Source organism: Eschrichtius robustus, chromosome 7 (genome assembly GCF_028021215.1).
Source record: "Eschrichtius robustus isolate mEscRob2 chromosome 7, mEscRob2.pri, whole genome shotgun sequence".
In the NCBI taxonomy this organism is placed as follows: Eukaryota; Metazoa; Chordata; class Mammalia; order Artiodactyla; family Eschrichtiidae; genus Eschrichtius; species Eschrichtius robustus.
This window is the reverse complement of record NC_090830.1, coordinates 90,270,879-90,292,018: the sequence shown is the minus strand read 5'-3', so window position 1 is coordinate 90,292,018 and position 21,140 is coordinate 90,270,879. Positions and strand designations below refer to the sequence as shown.

The 21,140-nt window shown below is 42.4% G+C and overlaps 1 protein-coding gene across 1 annotated transcript in view; it reads left to right on the top strand.

Annotated features, from left to right (window-relative positions):
* The window catches only part of PTPN20 (protein tyrosine phosphatase non-receptor type 20), a 92,705-nt gene extending 81,290 nt beyond the window's left edge, over positions 1-11,415 (top strand). The window contains 1 exon segment of the mRNA XM_068547890.1: positions 11,148-11,415. Within this exon segment, the coding sequence (XP_068403991.1) occupies positions 11,148-11,415 (268 nt within the window).
* The last annotated feature ends 9,725 nt before the right edge of the window (positions 11,416-21,140 follow it).

The following is a 21,140-nucleotide window of genomic DNA, read 5'->3' as shown; positions in this document are numbered from 1 at the left end:
TGGAACATTCTCCAGGGTAGATCATATCTTGGGTCATAAATCAAGCCTTGGTAAATTTAAGAAAATTGAAATCGTATCAAGTATCTTTTCCGACCACAACGCTATGAGACTAGATATCAATTACAGGAAAAGATCTGTAAAAAATACAAACACATGGAGGCTACACAATACACTACTTAATAACGAAGTGATTACTGAAGAAATCAAAGGGAAAATCAAAAAATACCTAGAAACAAATGACAATGGAGATACGACGACCCAAAACCTATGGGACGCAGCAAAAGCAGTGCTAAGAGGGAAGTTTATAGCAATACAAGCCTACCTCAAGAAAAAGGAAACATCTCGAATAAACAACCTAACCTTGCACCTGAAGCAATTAGAGAAAGAAGAACAAAAAAACCCCAAAGCCAGCAGAAGGAAAGAAATTATAAAGATCAGGTCAGAAATAAATGAAAAAGAAATGAAGGAAACAATAGCAAAAATCAATGAAACTAAAAGCTGGTTCTTTGAGAAGATAAACAAAATTGATAAACCATTAGCCAGACTCATCAAGAGAAAAAGGGAGAAGACTCAGATCAATAGAATTAGAAATGAAAAAGATGTAACCACTGACACTGCAGAAATACAAAAGATCATGAGAGATTACTACAAGCAACTCTATGCCAATAAAATGGACAACCTGGAAGAAATGGACAGATTCTTAGAAATGCACAAACTGCCGAGACTGAACCAGGAAGAAATAGAAAATATGAACAGACCAATCACAAGCACTGAAATTGAAACTGTGATTAAAAACCTTCCAACAAACAAAAGCCCAGGACCAGATGGCTTCACAGGTGAATTCTATCAAACATTTAGAGACGAGCTAACACCTATCCTTCTCAAACTCTTCCAAAATACTGCAGAGGGAGGAACGCTCCCAAACTCATTCTACGAGGCCACCATCACCCTGATACCAAAACCAGACAAAGTTGTCACAAAGAAAGAAAACTACAGGCCAATATCACTGATGAACATAGATGCAAAAATCCTCAACAAAATACTAGCAAACAGAATCCAACAGCACATTAAAAGGATCATACACCATGATCAAGTGGGGTTTATCCCAGGAATGCAAGGATTCTTCAATATACGCAAATCAATCAATGTGATACACCTTATTAACAAATTGAAGGAGAAAAACCATATGATCATCTCAATAGATGCAGAGAAAGCTTTCGACAAAATTCAACACCCATTTATGATAAAAGCCCTGCAGAAAGTAGGCATAGAGGGAACTTTCCTCAACATAATAAAGGCCATATATGACAAACCCGCAGCCAACATTGTCCTCAATGGTGAACAACTGAAACCATTTCCACTAAGATCAGGAACAAGACAAGGTTGCCCACTCTCACCACTATTATTCAACATAGTTTTGGAAGTGTTAGCCACAGCAATCAGAGAAGACAAAGAAATAAAAGGAATCCAAATCGGAAAAGAAGAAGTAAAGCTGTCACTATTTGCAGATGACATGATACTATACATAGAGAATCCTAAAGATGCTACCAGAAAACTCCTAGAGCTAATCAATGAATTTGGTTAAGTAGCAGGATACAAAATAAATGCACAGAAATCTCTTGCATTTCTATACACTAATGACGAAAAATCTGAAAGTGAAATTAAGAAAACACTCCCATTTACCATTGCAACAAAAAGAATAAAATATCTAGGAATAAACCTACCTAAGGAGACAAAAGACCTGTATGCAGAAAATTATAAGACACTGATGAAAGAAATTAAAGATGATACAAATAGATGGAGAGATATACCATGTTCCTGGATTGGAAGAATCAACATTGTGAAAATGACTCTACTACCCAAAGCAATCTACAGATTCAATGCAATCCCTATCAAACTACCACTGGCATTTTTCACAGAACTAGAACAAAAAATTTCACAATTTGTATGGAAACACAAAAGACCCCGAATAGCCAAAGCAATCTTGAGAACGAAAAATGGAGCTGGGGGAATCAGGCTCCCTGACTTCAGACTATATTACAAAGCTTCAGTAATCAAGACAGTTTGGTACTGGCACAAAAACAGAAATATAGATCAATGGAACAGGATAGAAAGCCCAGAGATAAACCCACACACATATGGTCACCTTATCTTTGATAAAGGAGGCAAGAATATACAGTGGAGAAGACAGCCTCTTTAATAAGTGGTGCTGGGAAAATTGGACAGGTACATGTAAAAGTATGAAATTAGAACACTCCCTGACACCATGCACAAAAATAAACTCAAAATGGATTAAAGACCTAAGTGTAAGGGCAGACACTATCAAACTCTTAGAGGAAAACATAGGCAGAACACTCTATGACATACATCACAGCAAGATTCTTTTTGACCCAGCTCCCAGAGAAATGGAAATAAGAACACAAATAAACAAATGGGACCTAATGAAACTTAAAAGCTTTTGCACAGCAAAGGAAACCATAAACAAGACCAAAAGACAACCATCAGAATGGGAGAAAATATTTGCAAATGAAGCAACTGACAAAGGATTAATCTCCAAGATTTACAAGCAGCTCATGCAGCTCAATAACAAAAAAACCAACAACCCCATCCAAAAATGGGCAGAAGACCTAAATAGACATTTCTCCAAAGAAGATATACAGATGGCCTACAGACACATGAAAGAATGCTCAACATCATTAATCATTAGAGAAATGCAAATCAAAACTACAATGAGATATCATCTCACACCGGTCAGAATGGCCATCATCAAAAAATCTAGAAACAATAAATGCTGGAGAGGGTGTGGAGGAAAGGGAACACTCTTGCACTGTTGGTGGGAATGTAAATTGATACAGCCACTATGGAGAACAGTATGGAGGTTCCTTAAAAAACTACAAATAGAACTACCATACGACCCAGCAATCCCACTACTGGGCGTATACCCCGAGAAAACCATAGGTCAAAAAGAGTCATGTACCAAAATGTTCATTGCAGCTCTATTTACAATAGCCAGGACATGGAAGCAACCTAAATGTCCATCGACAGATGAATGGATAAAGAAGATGTGGCACATATATACAATGGAATATTACTCAGCCATAAAAAGAAATGAAATGGAGGTATTTGTAATGAGGTGGATGGAGTTAGAGTCTGTCATACAGAGTGAAGTAAGTCAGAAAGAGAAAAACAAATACAGTATGCTAACACATATATACGGAATCTAAGGGAAAAAAAAAGGCCATGAAGAACCTAGTGGCAAGACGGGAATAAAGACACAGACCTACTAGAGAATGGACTTGAGGATATGGGGAGGGGGTGGGGTGAGATGTGACAGGGTAAGAGAGTGTCATGGACATATATACACTACCAAATGTAAAATAGATAACTAGTGGGAAGCAGCCGCATAGCACAGGGAGATCAGCTCGGTGCTTTGTGACCACCTAGAGGGGTGGGATGGGGAGGGTGGGAGGGAGGGAGATGCAAGAGGGAAGAGAAATGGGAACATGTTGTATATGTATAACTGATTCACTTTGTTATAAAGCAGAAGCTAACACACCATTGTAAGGCAATTATACTTCAATAAAGATGTTTAAAAAAAAAAAAAAAAACCTCAAAAAAAAAAAAAAAAAACTGGTTCTAGTAAGACTGATCCAGAAAAATGAGAGAAGGAACAAATAACAAAAAGCAAGAATGGAATCAAAGGTATTTCATTATAGAATCTGGAGACTTTAAAAAAAGAAAATGCAGGCTCTAAAAGCAAAGGCGATAAAAGAAAAAATAAATAAGTGAGAGTATATCAAACTAAAAAGCTTCTGTACAGCAAAGGAAACCATCAACTAAATGAAAAAGGCAACCTACTGGATGAGGTAAAATATTTGTAAATCATATATTTGATAATGGATTAATATCCAAATATATAAAGAACTCATACAACTCAATTGCAAACAACAAAAACAAACAAATGATAAACAAAAAAACAAGCAAGCTGATTTTAAAAATGGGCAGATGATTTGAATAGACATTTTTCCAAAGAAGATACAGATGTCCAACAGGTACAAGAAAAGATGCTCAACATCACTAATCATCAGGGAAATGCAAATCAAAACCACAATGAGATAACACTCACACCTGTTAGAATGGCTATTATCAAAAAGACAAGAAATAACAAGTGTTGGCAAGGATGCGGATAAAAGGGAACACACATGCACTGTTGGTGGGAATGTAAATTGGTGCAGCCATCACAGAGAACAGTATGGAGTTTCCTTAAAAAATTAAAAATAGAACTACCATATGATCCAGTAATTTCACTTCTGGGTATTTATCCAAAGAAAACGAAAACACTAATTTGAAAAGATATATGTACCCCCATGTTCATTGCAGCATTATTTACAATAGCCAAGATATGAAAACAACCTAAGTGTCCATCGATGGATGAATGGATATAGAAGATGTGGTATATATATACACAATGGAATACTATTCAGGAGCAAAAAACAATGAAATCTTGCCATTTGCAACAACATGGATGGACCTTGAGGGCATTATGCTAAGTGAAACAAGTCAGACAGAGAAAGACAAATACTATATGACCTCATATGTGGAATCTAAAAAACAAAACAAAACAAAATAAAAACCAAGCTCATGGATACAGGAAACAGGTTTGTGGCTACTAGAGGCAGGAGTTAGGGGTGGATGAAATGAGTGAAAGGGGTCAAAAGGTACAAACTTCCAGTTATAAAATAAGTCATGGGGATGTAACATACAGCATGGTGACCATAGTTAATAATACTTTATTGCATATTTGAAAATTGCTAAGAGAGTAGATTTTAAAAGTCCTTATCACAAGAAAAAAATTTTTTAACTTGTATGGTAAAGGATGTTAACTAGACTTATTCTGGTGATCATTTCACAAGATATACAAATATCAAACCGCTATGTTGTATACCTGAAACTAATATAATGTTATATGTCAATTATACCTCAATAAAAAAGCTGAAAAAAAAAGAAAGTGAGAGAATATCAATAAGTTTATGCCAACACACTTGAAATGGACAGATCCCTAGAAAAACTAACAATCAAAATAGAAAATCATAATAGGTAGGTCTAAAATTTCAAAGAAGGGCTTCCCTGGTGGCACAGTGGTTGAGAATCTGCCTGCCAATGCAGGGGACACGGGTTCGAGCCCTGGTCTGGGAAGATCCCACATGCCGCGGGGCAACTGGGCCCGTGAGCCACAACTACTGAGCCTGTGCGTCTGGAGCCTGTGCTCTGCAACAAGAGAGGCCGCGATAGTGAGAGGCCCGCACACCGCAATGAAGAGTGGCCCCCGCTCGCCGCAACTAGAGAAAGCCCTCGCACGGAAACGAAGACCCAACACAGCCAAAAATAATAAATAAATTAATTAATTAAAAAAAAAACACAAAAAAACAAAATTTCAAAGAAACTGATTCATAATTAAAACCATTCCACAATAAAAAAGTAGGTGGCTTCACTGGCAAGTTCGAAAAAATAATTAGAAGTGTCTCCAATCTTATACAGTTCTTTGATAGAAAAGAAAAAGTTTAGCATAGCATTGATACCAAAACCCAAAAAGGAAACTATGAGAACACATCAGGTCAATTTTGACTCATGAACATGTATGCATATATCCTAAACAAAGTAGTAACAAATTGAACCTAGAAATGAACTGTTAGGGGATAATTTTTAAAGAAAGCATAATTATTTCTTTCATAATATTAAATATACACAAGTCAAAATTTGTATTTAATTCATCAATTAATGAGGGAACCCATAAGCTAGTTCTCAGGAAAATTTTAAAATATCACACATAATTAGGTATACAGTAAGCTACAAGGATATATTGTACAGCACAGGGAATATAGCTAATATTTTACAGTAATTATAAGTGGAGTATAACCCTTAAAGTTGTGAATCACCATATTGTACACATGTAACTTAAAAATTAAAAATTAATTTAATATTAATATTAAAATACATAATTAATTAAAATTAATACAATTAATAACAATTTTTAAAATTACACATAAATGCTGAAATTTACAAATAGATGATAAACTGGCTTTTACCATAATGGGTGAGAAGAAGAATGAATTGTCTCTCCACTGGGCAGATTTAACTTACGTGTCTATGGATCAGAATCATTTGTATTGCTATCAATTATCTGCAATTACAGAGTTGTAAAATAGCTCAAAGACTATGAAAGGTACAGTACCGATAAAAATCAGAAAACCTAAAATTAAAAAATTCCTAGTTTTCCATTGAGAACACCAAGTAATCCTTTTGGTCCATTTCAAAGCTTTTTACAGTTTTTCCTGGCAATATAAAAAGGATAAGATATCATGATCAAACTGCATTTATTCTAGGAATGCCAAATTGGTTTAACAATGTAAAATCAATGAATGTGATTCATCACACTAATGGATTAAAAGAGAAAATCCTACAGACAGCTCAATAGATGCAGAAAAATTCTGATGAAATTTGATATCCATTTTTGATTTTGAAAAAGAAAATCCTTAGCAAACTAGGAACAGAAGGAAATTGCTTTAATCTGCTAGCGGATAGCTGCAGCAAATTTACAGGTGATGTTCATTTAATAGCAAGACATTCTTCCCTCCTACAAATCAAGTGCTGTCTTGGGCTTGCCTTCTGAAAAATGGGTAGGCATGGAACTGGGAAAACTGAGTCCACTACACAGTCAGGCTTGGATAGAAGCCCCAAGGAAACAACTAAATGTCTCTTGATGCAAAAGATCATGCCTTCCTCACTGGTGATGATTCTTAAGTTCTTTCTCAGATATAGAGGGAGTAGATTTGGTTAATTTTACACCATAGAGCACCTTCAGTATTCTCTAACAGTATCCTTTCTGCTCAGGATCACCACTGTGATGTCAGCAATCCAGAACCAATCCTCTCACAAACCCAATGTAGAAAAGGTACTTCACAGGTCAAATAGAAATGCCTATGTTAGCAGTATTTTATTCTCTAGGAAAGTACATCTGAAGAGCCCAGTACTCTAGTGTTAAGGTGCTTGTTTACAGGGAATTCTGCCTGTATGAAGCTGAAAGCAAAGCAGAGTATTAAAGCTCTTCACAACAAAGGGCCAAATCAAAGAGACACAGCATTCCAGAGTCTGAGCGTTACCAGCTCTACAAAACAAAATGGTGCTTGGGTCCCTTAGTGACTGTCCAAGCTGGTCTGCCACTGAGCACCGGGGCATGGTGGGGCCTCCCCAGGATGCCTGGGCTGACATGCTTATGGGAGCAGCTTATTTTTATGAGACTTCTAATGACCTCTCAGGGGAGATAATGTCTGTGCCCGCTGGCACTGACAGCTGCCTCCAGAGCTAAGTGATGGCATTTGGGCACAATGGCCACCCCCTAGATTCTCAGGTCAAGTTCTGTGGAAAAGAGTCGTCCGGGGGGTAAAGAGACTGCCAGGCTCCTGCAGGAACCATGAGTAAGGGATTTTATAAGGGAGGCCTGGGGTTGACCAGGGTTGCTCACGTTTTCTCTGGCTGTTGACCTTCTGGGAACGTATGTCAGGTTGAGGAAGGGTTGATGGAACAATAAGCTGTAAAAGCAAGTCATATAAAGCAGTGCAATAAGAACAAATAATCTGGGAATACACTTTTGTCGGGGTTCATCAGTGGTTTTAGTGAGAAGAAAAGAGGCCTCCGCTCATCACGGTAATGACAAGGCCAGGGCTGGATCTGCACCTGTGCCCAGGAGGGTGTCCTTCCCCGAGGGAGAGTGTGAGGAGGGCAGGAACCTGAGGGGTAATGCTGGGACACAGGCTGGGAGATCCTCCATAGATCTGTGGGCAGAGGGGCACCCTGGGAGGAGGCTGGTTTGCCATAGTCTGGTTTGATTGAGACTTCTGCTCCTGGAGAATCACAAACATACACTTCTAGTGCCCTCACCCTTTAGTCTCACTCATGCGCTCGCTGGTTGCCCACACCCAGATGCATGGACAGTCACACAGGTGTGATCTCCTGGCACTTCTCTGCTTTCCCTACCACACACCTTTCTTCTGAGCAGGGCAGGAGGGGACAGTGTCGTGTTCCACTTATAGCCCTCTCCTTGAAATAGGTGCAGATTTGTGAAGCATTATACACTTTTTTTTCACTCTCACCTCTAGACTCTTAGAATGACTGTTTGTACCACTAACACTACAGCAAACACAACATTATATAATAATTAATTGATGACTTTCCTATGAGCTCTCATGGCTTGCCTGTGCTTTACTCTGCTTTGAGTCACCATTACCTAGCATGATGCCTAAATAGAGTAAGTCCTCAGTAAAACCTAGATGAATGGAGAATGAATGAACAGAAAAATTGTGATTACTTACTCATCATGTAATGTCAATATTTTGGAGTGTTGTTCATATCATAGGCATTGGTTTATGACATGAGCATACTATCCTGAAATGCTTAGTCATATTCCGCAGAAACCAGTCCCATGAGAGTCGGTAAGAGAAGGGTTCTTGGGAAATACTGCATTCCACGTGCTTCTGTTGGAGTTCCACAGTACACATTAGTATACTAGCATCAGACAGACCAGGAGGAGGACTTGCATGTAGAAAATGCCATCCCTCTCTTAGCCTCTGGTATGAAATTATGACTCTAGGAAGAAGAATGAGTGAATTAAATATTGGAATGTAATAGCAAACTTGCTTTTGTCTCTTTAGTGGATATATAGGAATTCCACTACATTGATTAGAGTTCATCCTCCAATAGTTTTTCCAAGATGAGCTCGTGAATTCTGTATTCTCTGATGTCTGGTGTATTTGAAAATGTCTTTATCATGCATGACGTTTGGCTCTGTATAAAATTCATGTGTTATTCTTTTCTCACTTGGAGGGTTTTGTAGACACTGTAGACATTTTGTAAACATTCACCTACCTTCTCATAGCATTGAATGTTGTTATGGAGGAACTTGTTGTGTTGAAAACATAATTCTCATACAAATAGACAGGGAGCACAGCTCATTGTTTCATTTACCTCATTAATGGCCGAACCAGCAGGAAGACCAAAGGTCTGGGTGGGATTATTTCCCCAAGCACCACCAACTCACTTTTAAACTGCTTTTATTCTCCTATTACCTTTTTCTTCTCCTTCTTCTTCTTCTTCTGTTGGCCTCTCTCTCCTTTAGTTCTTATTTTGTGGAATCATAATTCTCATCTAGTGAGTATTCTTCAGCTGCTGGTTGCCTGTTTCCTCTCCTCTGGTGTCTGAATGGTATCCATGGTCGTTCCTTTCCACTCTGACAGGAAGCCCTTCTCTCTACAGTGAACACTGAAGGGTGGTGTTGGTGTTGTCAGGCCTGGCAGCTTGGACTTCACTCTGCTGTCTCTAAGCATGTCCTTACCAGTTCTGTCCTCTGTGTCCCTGCTCCTCAATTTCAAATAGTTCATATTTTTGAATGAGTGAATGAATGCCAATACCTTATTTTCAGGGTGCGTTTTCCTAGTGTTTTGGTGAACCAGGTCACCACAAATGCTCGTTTGCTGTTAGAGAAACTGAGTGAACTAGTAGCTTAGTATTGTCACAGAGGCCCTTAGGGGTTCTCCTTTATTGTGGAGTGAAAAGAGATGCTTTGCACTCTCACGATGCATTGCCGACGACTAGAGTTGTTAAGTAGATAGCATTTGACATTCTCTTGCAGACCATAGCATTTGACATTCTCTTGCAGACCATCTCCCAAGAGAGGCAAGCTGGTAACAATGTACAGTCACCATCTTGACTGCTGTTGCTGTTAGTATAAGGCATTTTGGGAAATCTCTGTTAAGCGAATCCTTCTGAACTTGGAAATTCTCTTTTGCTTAGCTTTTTCTGTTGATAACAGGTAAACCAGAGGTGGCTGGCTAAAAATAAAAAAAGTCACGGTGTAGGTCAGCGCTGGGTTCTGCACTCCATGTGTGTAGTTGCTCAGATATGTCAAAGTGCCTCACCCTTTGTGTGTGTCCCAGAGCTGATGGTGGAAGGTGAACATCCGATTCAGAGCCCTGCTCATGCTGGAACCTGAGCAGACATGACTCCCTCACTGAGAACAATCAGAGGGAGAACAAGGAGAGAAAGTGACAGTCCTTGAGTCAACATAGGGGCTCACCATGCCCCTTCATAATACTGTTGCCAGGTGTAGCACACTGTCCACATTGGCCTGGCTTTTGCATACTTGGCCTTACATGGGCCCAGTACACAGTGTCCTCTTGTGTGGTTGTGGTCTGTGTGTGTGTCCCTCCTGTAATGGGAAGTAGGATCATGGCCATTCCTTAAGTAGAAGTGGTTGTTCATCTTTCCACAGACAGTAGTGAGACTCTGAGGCCCATTCCTCGTCCCTGGGCCAGAGACACTTTGATCCACCCAGAGGACAAGCCATCCTTGTGTTCCAGGCTGTTGAGAAGGAAAGGTGGGTACCAGGCTCGGCGGGACCTGGTTACCAGGAATAGCTTTCATTTGTCTCTTTCTCGGGCATATGCCAACTTCTTTCTCACCCAGGGTCCCCTCAGACAGGGCAGGTCAGCACCGGGCCGGGCTTAGAGCAGGCACAGCTCCCCTCAGAACTGTTATTCTCTAATTTCCCACGTGATTTTCCTCTTACAAACCAATCCATCCCACCTGAGAAAAGAAAAAAAAAAAAACAGACCACAATAATAAAAGTTTACTGTTGGGATGATAATTTCACTACTCACCTCTGGATTAATCTTGGTCTAACGTATTTCCAACTTGACTGCATTCATTCTGTATTGTCCGTGCTTAATGTATTTTCTGGCACCCAGTAACATTAATTAAATAAGTGGCTGTATAAATGACATGAGAACAGGCAGCAGGGCGAGTTAATCCTAACTCTAAGTATTAGTTGAACGCCTGTTCTTTGCGTGACCCGTTGGGGAGAGCAGTGCCAGCCACCTCGGGACACGAGGGCTGTGCCTCCCTGCTGAGCAAGATCTCAGCACAGAGGATGCTCTCATCCATTACCCGATCGGAAGCTCACAGGAACCCCTGAGGGAGAGGTTTAGTGGTCCTTGCTGGAGATGAGGACTCTAAGTCACACATAACTACAGCCAGAGCTGGCTGCTGTGATTCTCCATCCCTCCACGCTCCCTCCGCTCTCTGGTGGGGCTCAGGGTTCCCCTGTTTTTCTGCTTGGATTTGGAGCTGACAGTGAGCCTCCTGCTGGACAGAAACACGGCCACCCTGGCACTTCCTGTGTGTGCCGATTCTCCACCTGCCAGCAGCACTGGCCCCCAGAGCCCACGGAGCCCAGAGCACCTACTGGTGTTGGCTCCAGGTGGCTTCTATGGGGCCGGAATCCCCAAGTTCTCACCCCTCCAGGCCGCTCATCCCCGTCCCTGGTCAAGACTGGCCTGGAGTTACAGGCAGCTTCTGCAGTGAGGGGAATCTGCGGTGAGCTTTGAGAGGGTGGGTTGTGCTCTATCAAAGAGGGAAGGTGGGAGGCCATCGATTAGGGCTTGCCTGGATCCTTTATCACCACCTCTAAATGGTTTCCTGCCACTAAAGCCTGTCCCATCTTTGTCAGCCCCCTCACCACCACATGGTACCCACACGCCCACGCCAGCAGTCATTGTGTGTGCCCGTCTTGGGGAGCCTGCACCTCTAATGAGGTCACTCTGCTCAGAGTTTGGCGTGGCTCCATGCCACATAACCAGTAAGTTCAAACCTCCTGGGTAGGCCGACTGTGCACAGCCTTCTGCCTCCCGGGGAAGGAAACCAGTGGAGAGCAGCCCTCACATCTAGGTCTGGAAGGGGTAAGCTGGCAAAAAAAAAGTCTGCTTTGAGGTCACTGGGTCAGCCTCCAGGACAAACAGGCCCTGCTTACCCTGGGCCCAGGCACCAAGGCAGGGGCAAGGCTGCAGGGGCCGCAGGCCAGAAACAGCTGCCCATGGGGCCTCCAGCTTACAAGGCAGTTGCTCAAGCCAAAGAATCTCCATGACCCAAGGCCATGCTTGGACTCTCAGGGCGACAGGAACAGCAGGCCAATAGCTTCCAAGGCTTGGAGACAGATCCAGCATGAGGGCAGCCCTGAGCCCCCAGGGGCACTTCAACCTGGAGGGTCTCCATGGGGGTCGTACCTGCTGCCTGGCGTGCGGTGCGGTGCGGTGCCCTGGCCGGCTCTCCCCTCTCGGCCCTCCCGTGGAACTGAGCGCGCTGCTGGCACTCAGCAAATCATAAATCACCGTCCCGCAAGGCTTTCAGCTGGGATAACTCCACAGCTGGAGGAACTTTCTTTTTTTCCCCCAACCTTAATACATCATAAAACACAGCCGTTTAGGGAATGAGAACAACCAGGAGGTATATTTGCCTCAGAGGCTCTGGTCCTAAGAAAGCTTGGAAGGTGAGGTTTGGAGTCTGATACATCAGCCTCACCAGCAAGCATGAGAACAGCCATTTCCCCGGGTCCCCAGGCACCTTCTGAACAGCAGGCTGGCTGCTTGACCAGGGCCAGCCAGGCCTAGGGCAGAAAGAGGTCCTGGCACTCTCTCCAGGGCCATCTTGGGTTTGTGACAGGTGGGCTTGCTGTAATTGAGTGTAAGTTTGTCCCAGAATTCAGTCCTGAGTCTCCTCATCCCATTCAGAATCTGTCGGCATGTGACCCGGGGCTCAGCCGGCCAAAGACAAGGCCAAGTCCAGAGGAGGGCTCAGAGGGCCCTGCCTAAAGTTTGGTCAAGGAGGGAGTCTTTGCCAAGCCACAACTTCTGTTTCTTATCAGATCAAGATTCTCCAATATGGGTACTGAAGACTTTACTTTCATTCGTTCATTCACTGACTTACTCTCTTTTCCCCGTTTTTCTTTTATGTAGTAAATATCATTGAGCATTTCCTAAGTGTCAGGGGCAACCTAAGAATCAGAAGCAGATAGGTGCCTGTCCTCATGGTGTTTTCAAACCCTTCTGGAAGATTACAGTGTCTATAATTTAAACATCTTTAATTTAAACATCTTAAAATAGTCATGATGACTATTTGAGGAGATTAAAGGTATGAAAGGAAGCGGGTGCCAGGAGAACATAAGGCAGAGGAAGTGGACCTGTTTTCAAGGTTCAGGGCCAGTGCCATGGGGGGAGTGATGTTTGAGCTGAGATCTGCAGGGCGAGTGAGAGTTACTTTGCTGAGTGTGCCACCGGGCGTGCCAGACAGCAGAGACAGAGCCACCTGCAATGGGCCCTTGCAGGGAAAGCAAGGCTGTGTCCGGGAAACTGAAAGAAGACCAGTGCTGATGGTCAACGAGGGTGGAGGGTGAGAGCTGAGGGCGGACAGGGGCTGGGCTCAGGGGCTCAGCTGCGGACTGTATACCAGACAAGGGTTCCCCTGGAAAGTAGGGGCAGGGTCACCTGCTTGGAGCGAAGGGGAGTGTGTGCAATGGGAGAGTTTAGGAGAAGAGAGGTTAGCAATAGTCATTTTGGAGGGCAGGAGAGCAAGCTGAGAAGAAAGACATGGTAGGTGTGAAATATAGGACATTTGAGATACTGAAATGTGGGTCCATAGTGGAGTCCACTTTGTTTCTCTTTCCTTTATATACATCTCCATATATATGTGCATCTCAAACTTCGTATATATATGGTTCTGTGTACAGACGTACATATATGGTTATACATATTAGGTTTTATACATATTAGGATTATGATCTTCATATATATATAATTTTTTAGTTGATGCAAGTAGTGTGAGAAAAGGTGCAGAGGAGAGAAACGTTGTGTTGCATTCAGGAAACTGCGAGCTGATCAGCTTGACTGGAGCCAAAGGTGAGGGGGAAGGGCTGGCTTAGCTTATGTCCCTGGGGGTGACTAAAGAGAAGGAACCGATGGGACATATTAGCTTCTCTGGACAAAGCTCACCTTAATTGGAGGCTGGGGATGATTGCATGCTAGTGAAATAGGCGCTGGTCCTGCTGATGTGAGCTGACGTGACTTGCAGGATGCAGGAGGACCCACCTGCTTATGCACGGCCCCACAGCCTCTTGAGAGCATTGCTCTTAGACTAAAGTGTTCTTCGTAACCATCAATTTCATGAGTCTGAGAAAAAAAGGCCAAGTAAATTACAAAAAACAAACAAAAACAAAAACAAAAACAACCTCCAGACTCCCTTTTCCTCTCCTTGGGAGGACTGTCTTTATTGAAGGCTCCTTGGTATCTAAAGCTGTGAGAAGTACTGTAGTTCAGCAAAACTGTAACTGTTAAACCCAGAGTCATACTTGTTTGTTCTGCATAATGCCTATTAGCATCCCAGGAAGCTTGTGTTCCCGTATTATGGGAAACACTAGCTAAAATGTCATGTTTCCCAGAAGCTTCTGTTCTCATTTAAACATGTTGCCAGGGAGTAACACATTGGTACATTAACACACATATATTACTCTGGAGGGATGCAACAGAATTCAGTCTAAGAGCATCCATGTTCAGCAGAGAGGTTGCCCCCACCCTCTGCTCCCACGGCTGAACCAGAAAAGAAGACGGGAGAGATGTATAAGGCTGAAAGCAGCTGAGGAAGTGCTGGAGGGTAGGGGCACTGTAAACTCTGCAGGGCCCCAGCCTGGTAGAGGATGACTCAGGTGTTTGCAGTAAACAGCATTGTAACGGGGCCTTGAGCTGATCTTTGACAGGTGGAACTGGGGAAGAAAGGGCTCCAGGTGAAGGAAAGGATGGGAGTAAATGAAGTAGCAGGCAGAGTTCAGGAGTAAAGGGGAGGCTGAAGTTAAGGATACAGGTTTGGAATCAAGGTATTAGGTGTGTCAAGTCAGCATAAGTGGTGGCGACCTGCAAAGCAGTGGTTCTCACGTTTCCTGTTCTCACACACATGAGAAATATGGCACGTGCATCAGTAGCTCTGGCTCACTGAGATAGTTATTCTTACCTGGGGAGGTAAGCAGAGGGTGGAAGTAGTGCATCTTCCTCTTCCTGTCAGTCTTGGAAAAGTCTCTTCAGTGACTCTCATAAACCCTCGTATTGATCATGTCTTTTGTTTTCTGTATTCTGATGCTTTGACACCTTGGGGCCTTGTTGCCCCTCCCAGGGTCAGCCAATTCCTGAAGATAGTAAACAACTCATCTGAAAGTATGCTTTTCAACTGCAACCAATCCAGGGCCCACACCCCAACTGCCTCCTTTATTGGCTCTCACACTTTGGGCCACTATCAACCTTCCCTAATCACCCAGGGCCACATACCAGAAACGTGCCCCAGAGCTACTAAAATTGTTCAAACTAGCCAATCCTAAGCAACCTCACCCTGCCGTGCCTAATCATTCCCATGAAAACCACAATAAATGCTTTTGCCCATGTTTTCCCCTCTTTCTCTGCCTCCTGATCGACTCTGGTGCTTCCCCTTGTGGCCCTACATGGCAGGCTGTGCCTCCTGTTTCTAGGGATTCGTGGATATAACAACTTTTTCTTTCATGACAATCATTTCCAGGACTGCATGTCTTATTATACATGATTAAAACAAATCCTAGGAACCCTTACAACAGCCCTATGGGTAGGCTGATCAGGACTGTCCTGATTGACACCTGTTGCTCTACATAATTATTAATGATACGGCTTTCATTCTCTAAAGTGTCCCAGTTTGGATGATAAGTTTTAAAGGGCCGTACCTTCCTGTTGAGAAACACAGGTGAAATATAGCAAGAGAGGAGGGTCAAGGGCAGAATCCTAGAGATTTGTGGTAAGGAAACTGAGGACTGATACGAAGTGGGAGGAGAGCGTGCACTTATCACATCAGAGAAACTGAGACTTGGGAACTCACAAGAGTAACAGGTTGTGGAGAAGGCAAAGGGAATGAGAACCATGAAGGAGCCACTGCACGTGGTCTTCCATGGGTGTGGAGGGCAGGGGCACAATGCCTGTGGGCCAGGGGTGGATGGAGGACAAGGTGGGAAGTAGTGACTGCACAGTTCACTACTCAGGTTTACAATCATGAAGAGAAGCAGGGAAGGAGATGGGCAGGAATCTGAAAGGCAACAAGCCTGAGGATATGGTTTGTTTTAAATTGATAAACTCAGTTTTCATGAGTTTTGTGGATGAAGAGAAGTCACAACACAGAAAACACATGGGGAAAGGATAGTCTCTTCAACAAATGGTGTTGGGAAAACTGGTTATCCACATGCAAAAGAATGAAATTGGACCCCTATTTTACATCATAAATAAAAATCAACTCAAAATGGATTAAAGACTTAGATGTAAGACCTGAAACTATAAAACTCCTCAAAGAAAACATGGGGTGGGGGTGGGGAACTTCTTGACACTGGTCTTGGCATTGACTTCTTGGATTTGATACCAAAAGCACAGGAAACAAAACCAAAAATAGACAAGTGGGACTATATCAAACTAAAAAGGAAAGGAAACAGCAAACAATCAACAAGTAAAACAACAGCAAACAATCAACAAGTAAAAAGGCATCCTATAGAATGAGAGAAAATTTGCAAACCATCCATCTAATAAGGGGAAAATATTCCAAATATATAAGTATCTCCTTCAACTCAATAGCAAAAAAACCCAAAAAACAAATAATCCAATTAGAAAATGGGCAAAGGACTTGTATAGACATTTCTCCAAATAATACATACAGATGGCCAACAGGTATATGAAAAGGTGCTCAACATCCCCAATCATCAAGGAAATGAAGATCAAAACCATAGTGGGATATTACCTCATGCCAGTTAGGATGGCAATTATCAAAAACAAAGGATAAGTGTTGGCAAGAATGTGGAGAAATTAGAACCCTTATACACTGTTGGTAGGAATGTAGAATGATACAGCCACTATGGAGAACAGTATGGAGGTTCCTCAAAAAATTAAAAATACAACTACTATATGATCCGGCAATCCCACTTCTGGGTGTATATCCAAAAAAATTGAAATCAAGATCTCTAAGAGTTATCTGTATCCCCAAGTTCATTACAGCATTATTCACAATAGTCATGATATGGAAACAAACCAAATTTTCATCAACAGATAAAAGGACAAAGAAATTATATATATCATATATACATGTATGTATACATATGATGTGTATATATGTATATATATACATACATGTATATATATGTGTGTGTATATATGTGTGTGTGTGTGTGTGTGTATATATATATATATATAAAATTGAATCCTTAAAAGGGGAAATTCTGCCATTTGTGACAACATGGATGAACCTAGAGGAAATTATGCCCAGTGAAATAAGCCAGTCACAGGACAAATACCACATGATCCCACTTATATGAGACATCTAAAATAGTCAGCCTCCTAGAAACAGAGAATAGAATGGTTGTTGCCAGGCACTGGGGTGTAGGGGGGAGCTAGGAATTGTTTTTCAATGGGTATAGAATCTATTATGCAAGATGAATAAGTTCTAGAGATTTTGTTATACAACATAGTACCTGTAGTTAACAGTACAGTATTGTACTCTTTAAAATATGTTAAGAAGATTGATCACACGTTATGTTCTTACTGAAAAAAGAAGAACGCAAGGATATTTTCTTGAAAGTGATGTATATTTTTAGTGCCTTGGTGCCATGGTTGTGGTGATGGTATCACAGGTGTATGCATATGTCCAAATTCATCAAGATGTATAAATTAAATATGTGTATGCTTTTGTATCAATTATATCTCAATAAATCTAAAAAATAAAAAGAATTTATGGGACAGAAACATGGAAAGAGGTCAAGAAGGAATCAGGAAGGCGTGGGATCCAGAGTCCAGGGGGAGACGTTTGTCTTGAAAGAGGAAGGCTATTTCTCAATAAAGACCCACTGGGGGAAGATAGAGACATTCTGAGGCAAAGGAGAGAGAAGGTGAGAGTGTCATTATCAGATGAAATTCTCAATAAATTATGAAGCGCAGTCATCCCCTACGAGTTCAGGAAGTAGGGGTGGGTGTGTGGACTTGGGGAGAGGAGAAAGATTGGGAACAGATGCTGGGGGAATATGCCGGAGGCCAGCAAGGGATGAAGAACTGGGTTGTGCAGCAGCCTCAAGGGGCCAGTGGAGGTTAACAAGGACGGGCTTGTCGAGGAGCCGAGGCCCACAGTTCCACAGCCTCTGGATCCAGGCTGCATGGCGGGGAGGGGAGAAGGGAAGCCAGGTGCTGCCTTCTCCAGTGCTGGAGCAGGAATGGAAAAATGCCAGGAGGGCCAGGGATTTGGAGTTGTATGTGAGCTTAAAGTTCAAAATGATTTCAGGAGGAACTTGCAGGATGAGAAAATGGGTGATATTTAGGGGGATAAATAGCAGGTGAACAAGGGCTGGGGAGAGGTGGATGTAGGGGCAGACTGTGGTCAACGAGGGTAACATCAGAGGGACTGATTCTTGAGGGATATTTGAGATTCTGTGCTCACCTTAGTTTCATCTATCCCAAGGGTCCCCCTCAGGCCGATTTCATTCTGTGAAAGTGCAGGTAGCCCTCAATTTGCATCTGTCTGATATGCATGAATGTCAGTTACCCTGCTTTCAAGGTTTTTCCTTTCCTTTAGTTTTCAGATGCGTTCGTTTTGAAATTGAACAGGACCCTTTGTGACCCTCTTGGGTATAAGAACCCCCCCAACCATGTCCCCCATCTCTTGAAGTAAAAGCCTTTGCTTCAGGCCTCCCCTGAGTCTCAAAAGGCTCAAGAGTTAATGATTAGGAGAATGTGAACATATAGTGCAAAGAATATCTGTTGGGGCAGGAAACCGGTAATAATTTAAACAATACATCAGCCATTTAACATGGAATCTATAAAGTATGTCAGAAACTATAATACACTTTTGATTGTAAAAATTAAAGGTAATATTTTATATAAAGATAAGAGTTAAAACTGACTTCAGACAAAAATAAGAAATGAAGGACAAGGGCTCCATGGCTGGGTGGTTAAGTTTGGCAAGGTCCTTGTCATACTTGGGAGGGGGGATAGAGATGATGAATAATAATGTACATTATTCTCAGCTCAGAGGAAAAGGTAAAGTTAGGGATGTAGGTTGGAAAGGTCAGGGTAACAACTGCAAGAACAGAAAAATATAATCACTTCAAAACCATAAAAGAAGCAAAAATTGCCTGTGCAGGAAAAATGTAAATAAAAAGAGAAGCAATGGAGAAGTATGGAAAAGAGAAACTATAAAATAAAATAGCTGAAGTAAGTCCAAGTTATATCAGTAATCACAAAAAAGTAAGCAGATTAACTTGCTTATTAAAAGATAGATATCATCAGATTAAAAAAATTTTAAATCCATCAATATGCTGCTACAAGTGACAGAACTGAAACAAAATCATGCAGAAAAATCAAGGGATAGAAAAAATATATATATCAGGCACATGCAAACCTAAATAATGATGGTGACACAATATTAATAACAGATAAAATAGAATTTAAGGCAAGTGGCATTTAAGGCAAATTCTTAAATAGAATTTAAGGCAAGTGGGGGTAATGTGGGACAATTCACTGTCCTCAAAGGAACAGTCTGCAATTATGAGCTGTATGTTCTTAAATAACGTAGCCCTGGAATATCAAAAACAATATTGTCTCAACATGCATAAAGCAAAACCCAACAGAATGGTAAGAAATTGCAAAGCTGTAACCAAAATGGGAGATTTTAATTTACTTCTATTTAAACAGGTAAGACAATTAGTAAGGAAATGGAGAATCCAAACAACACCCCCCTGCTTGATCTGATAAGTAAATATATCACCTGGCAATCATCAGGGCAGTTTTCTTAATCATCCGCTGTATATCCAGGCTGGTGCTTCTTTCTGATGGGGGCATCTTCCTTGGTAATAGAAGACAAAAATCATTGTCCTTCAAATCCTAAGAAGTAATCGCAATGACATGAAGTAACTAGAAACCCCTCCAAGTGGCATGCTAAGTGCCATGTTCTGTGTTAGTGCTCTGATCCTCAGGATTCCCATCTGGAAAATGGGCATGGGAATTGCTGTGTGGTCTGCTTCCTGGGAGTACGGCCTGGCACGGGGAGGGGGAGGAGGTTAAGGGGCGTTGAGCCCATTAAGTACCATCCATACCCCAGCGTCCCCACGCTGTGAGGTGTCCTTGTGGATCCAGACCAGAATGCTGCTGGGTTCAGAGAAGGTAAGAGACAAATCATGGCTTAGTTAGACAGGGAGCAGATTAAATCAGCTATATGAAGAGTTTGAAACTGGTCCTTCGGGAAGAAATCTGGTCTGAACAGGGAGCTTTTATTGTCCTGGAAATGAGGGAATTGGAAGTGTCCAGGTCATCAGAGCCCAGCTAATTAAGGCTAGGCTTAGTCACCCTAACAAGAATTTTGGGAGTCTGATAGTCTGATAGCCAGCGGACTTGATGCTACCATCCGCTGGACCCTGAGACCTGAAGGCTCTGCCAGGCCACAGAGGCTTGGCAGGGGGATGCTAAGGACCTCCATCCTGGGCCCACGCTTGGACCCACCGATGGGTAGAACCGCTTACTCCTGAGAGCTGGTTCAGGGGCCCTGGCCCAGGCTGTAGATCCCCACCCCTGCCTATGCTTGAAGGCCTACGTGTCACCCCATTTGCAATGAAGAAAGAAAGGATACTTCCAGGGAAGGAAGAGTCCAGAAGCAAAAGGAATGGGGTCGTATTAATTATCTATTGCTGTGTAACAAACTACAAATTTAGCGACTGAACACCCAATTATCATGTCGCAGTTCTGTAGGTCAGAGGTCTAGGTGGGCTCCACTGGGCCATCTGCCTAGGGTCCCATGGGATTGAAATCACTGGGCCAGGATCTCATCTGGAGGCTCTGGGGGAAATCTGCTTCCCATCTCCTTCAGGTTGCCGGCAGGATTCAGGTCTTTGTGGATTGGGGACTGAGGTCCCCACTTTCTTGCTGGCTGAGATCTGGAGGCTGCTCTTAGCTCCCAGTGACCACTCTCAGGTCCGGACCCCTGCCCCTCCACCTCAGCAAGGGAGCCCCTCCTTCATGCTCAAGCACCCACATCAATCCCCTCCGACTACCTTGTCTTCCACCAACCAGAGAAAACTCCTCAGTTTAGAGGTCCCAGGTGATTAGGTTAGGTTTGATGAAGCCCCTCCCAAAGTCTCCCTATCTTAAGGTCACCTGATGAGTATCCTGAATGCCATCTGCAAAGTCCCTTTGCCATGTAAGTAACTTCATCAAGGGAGTGATATCTCA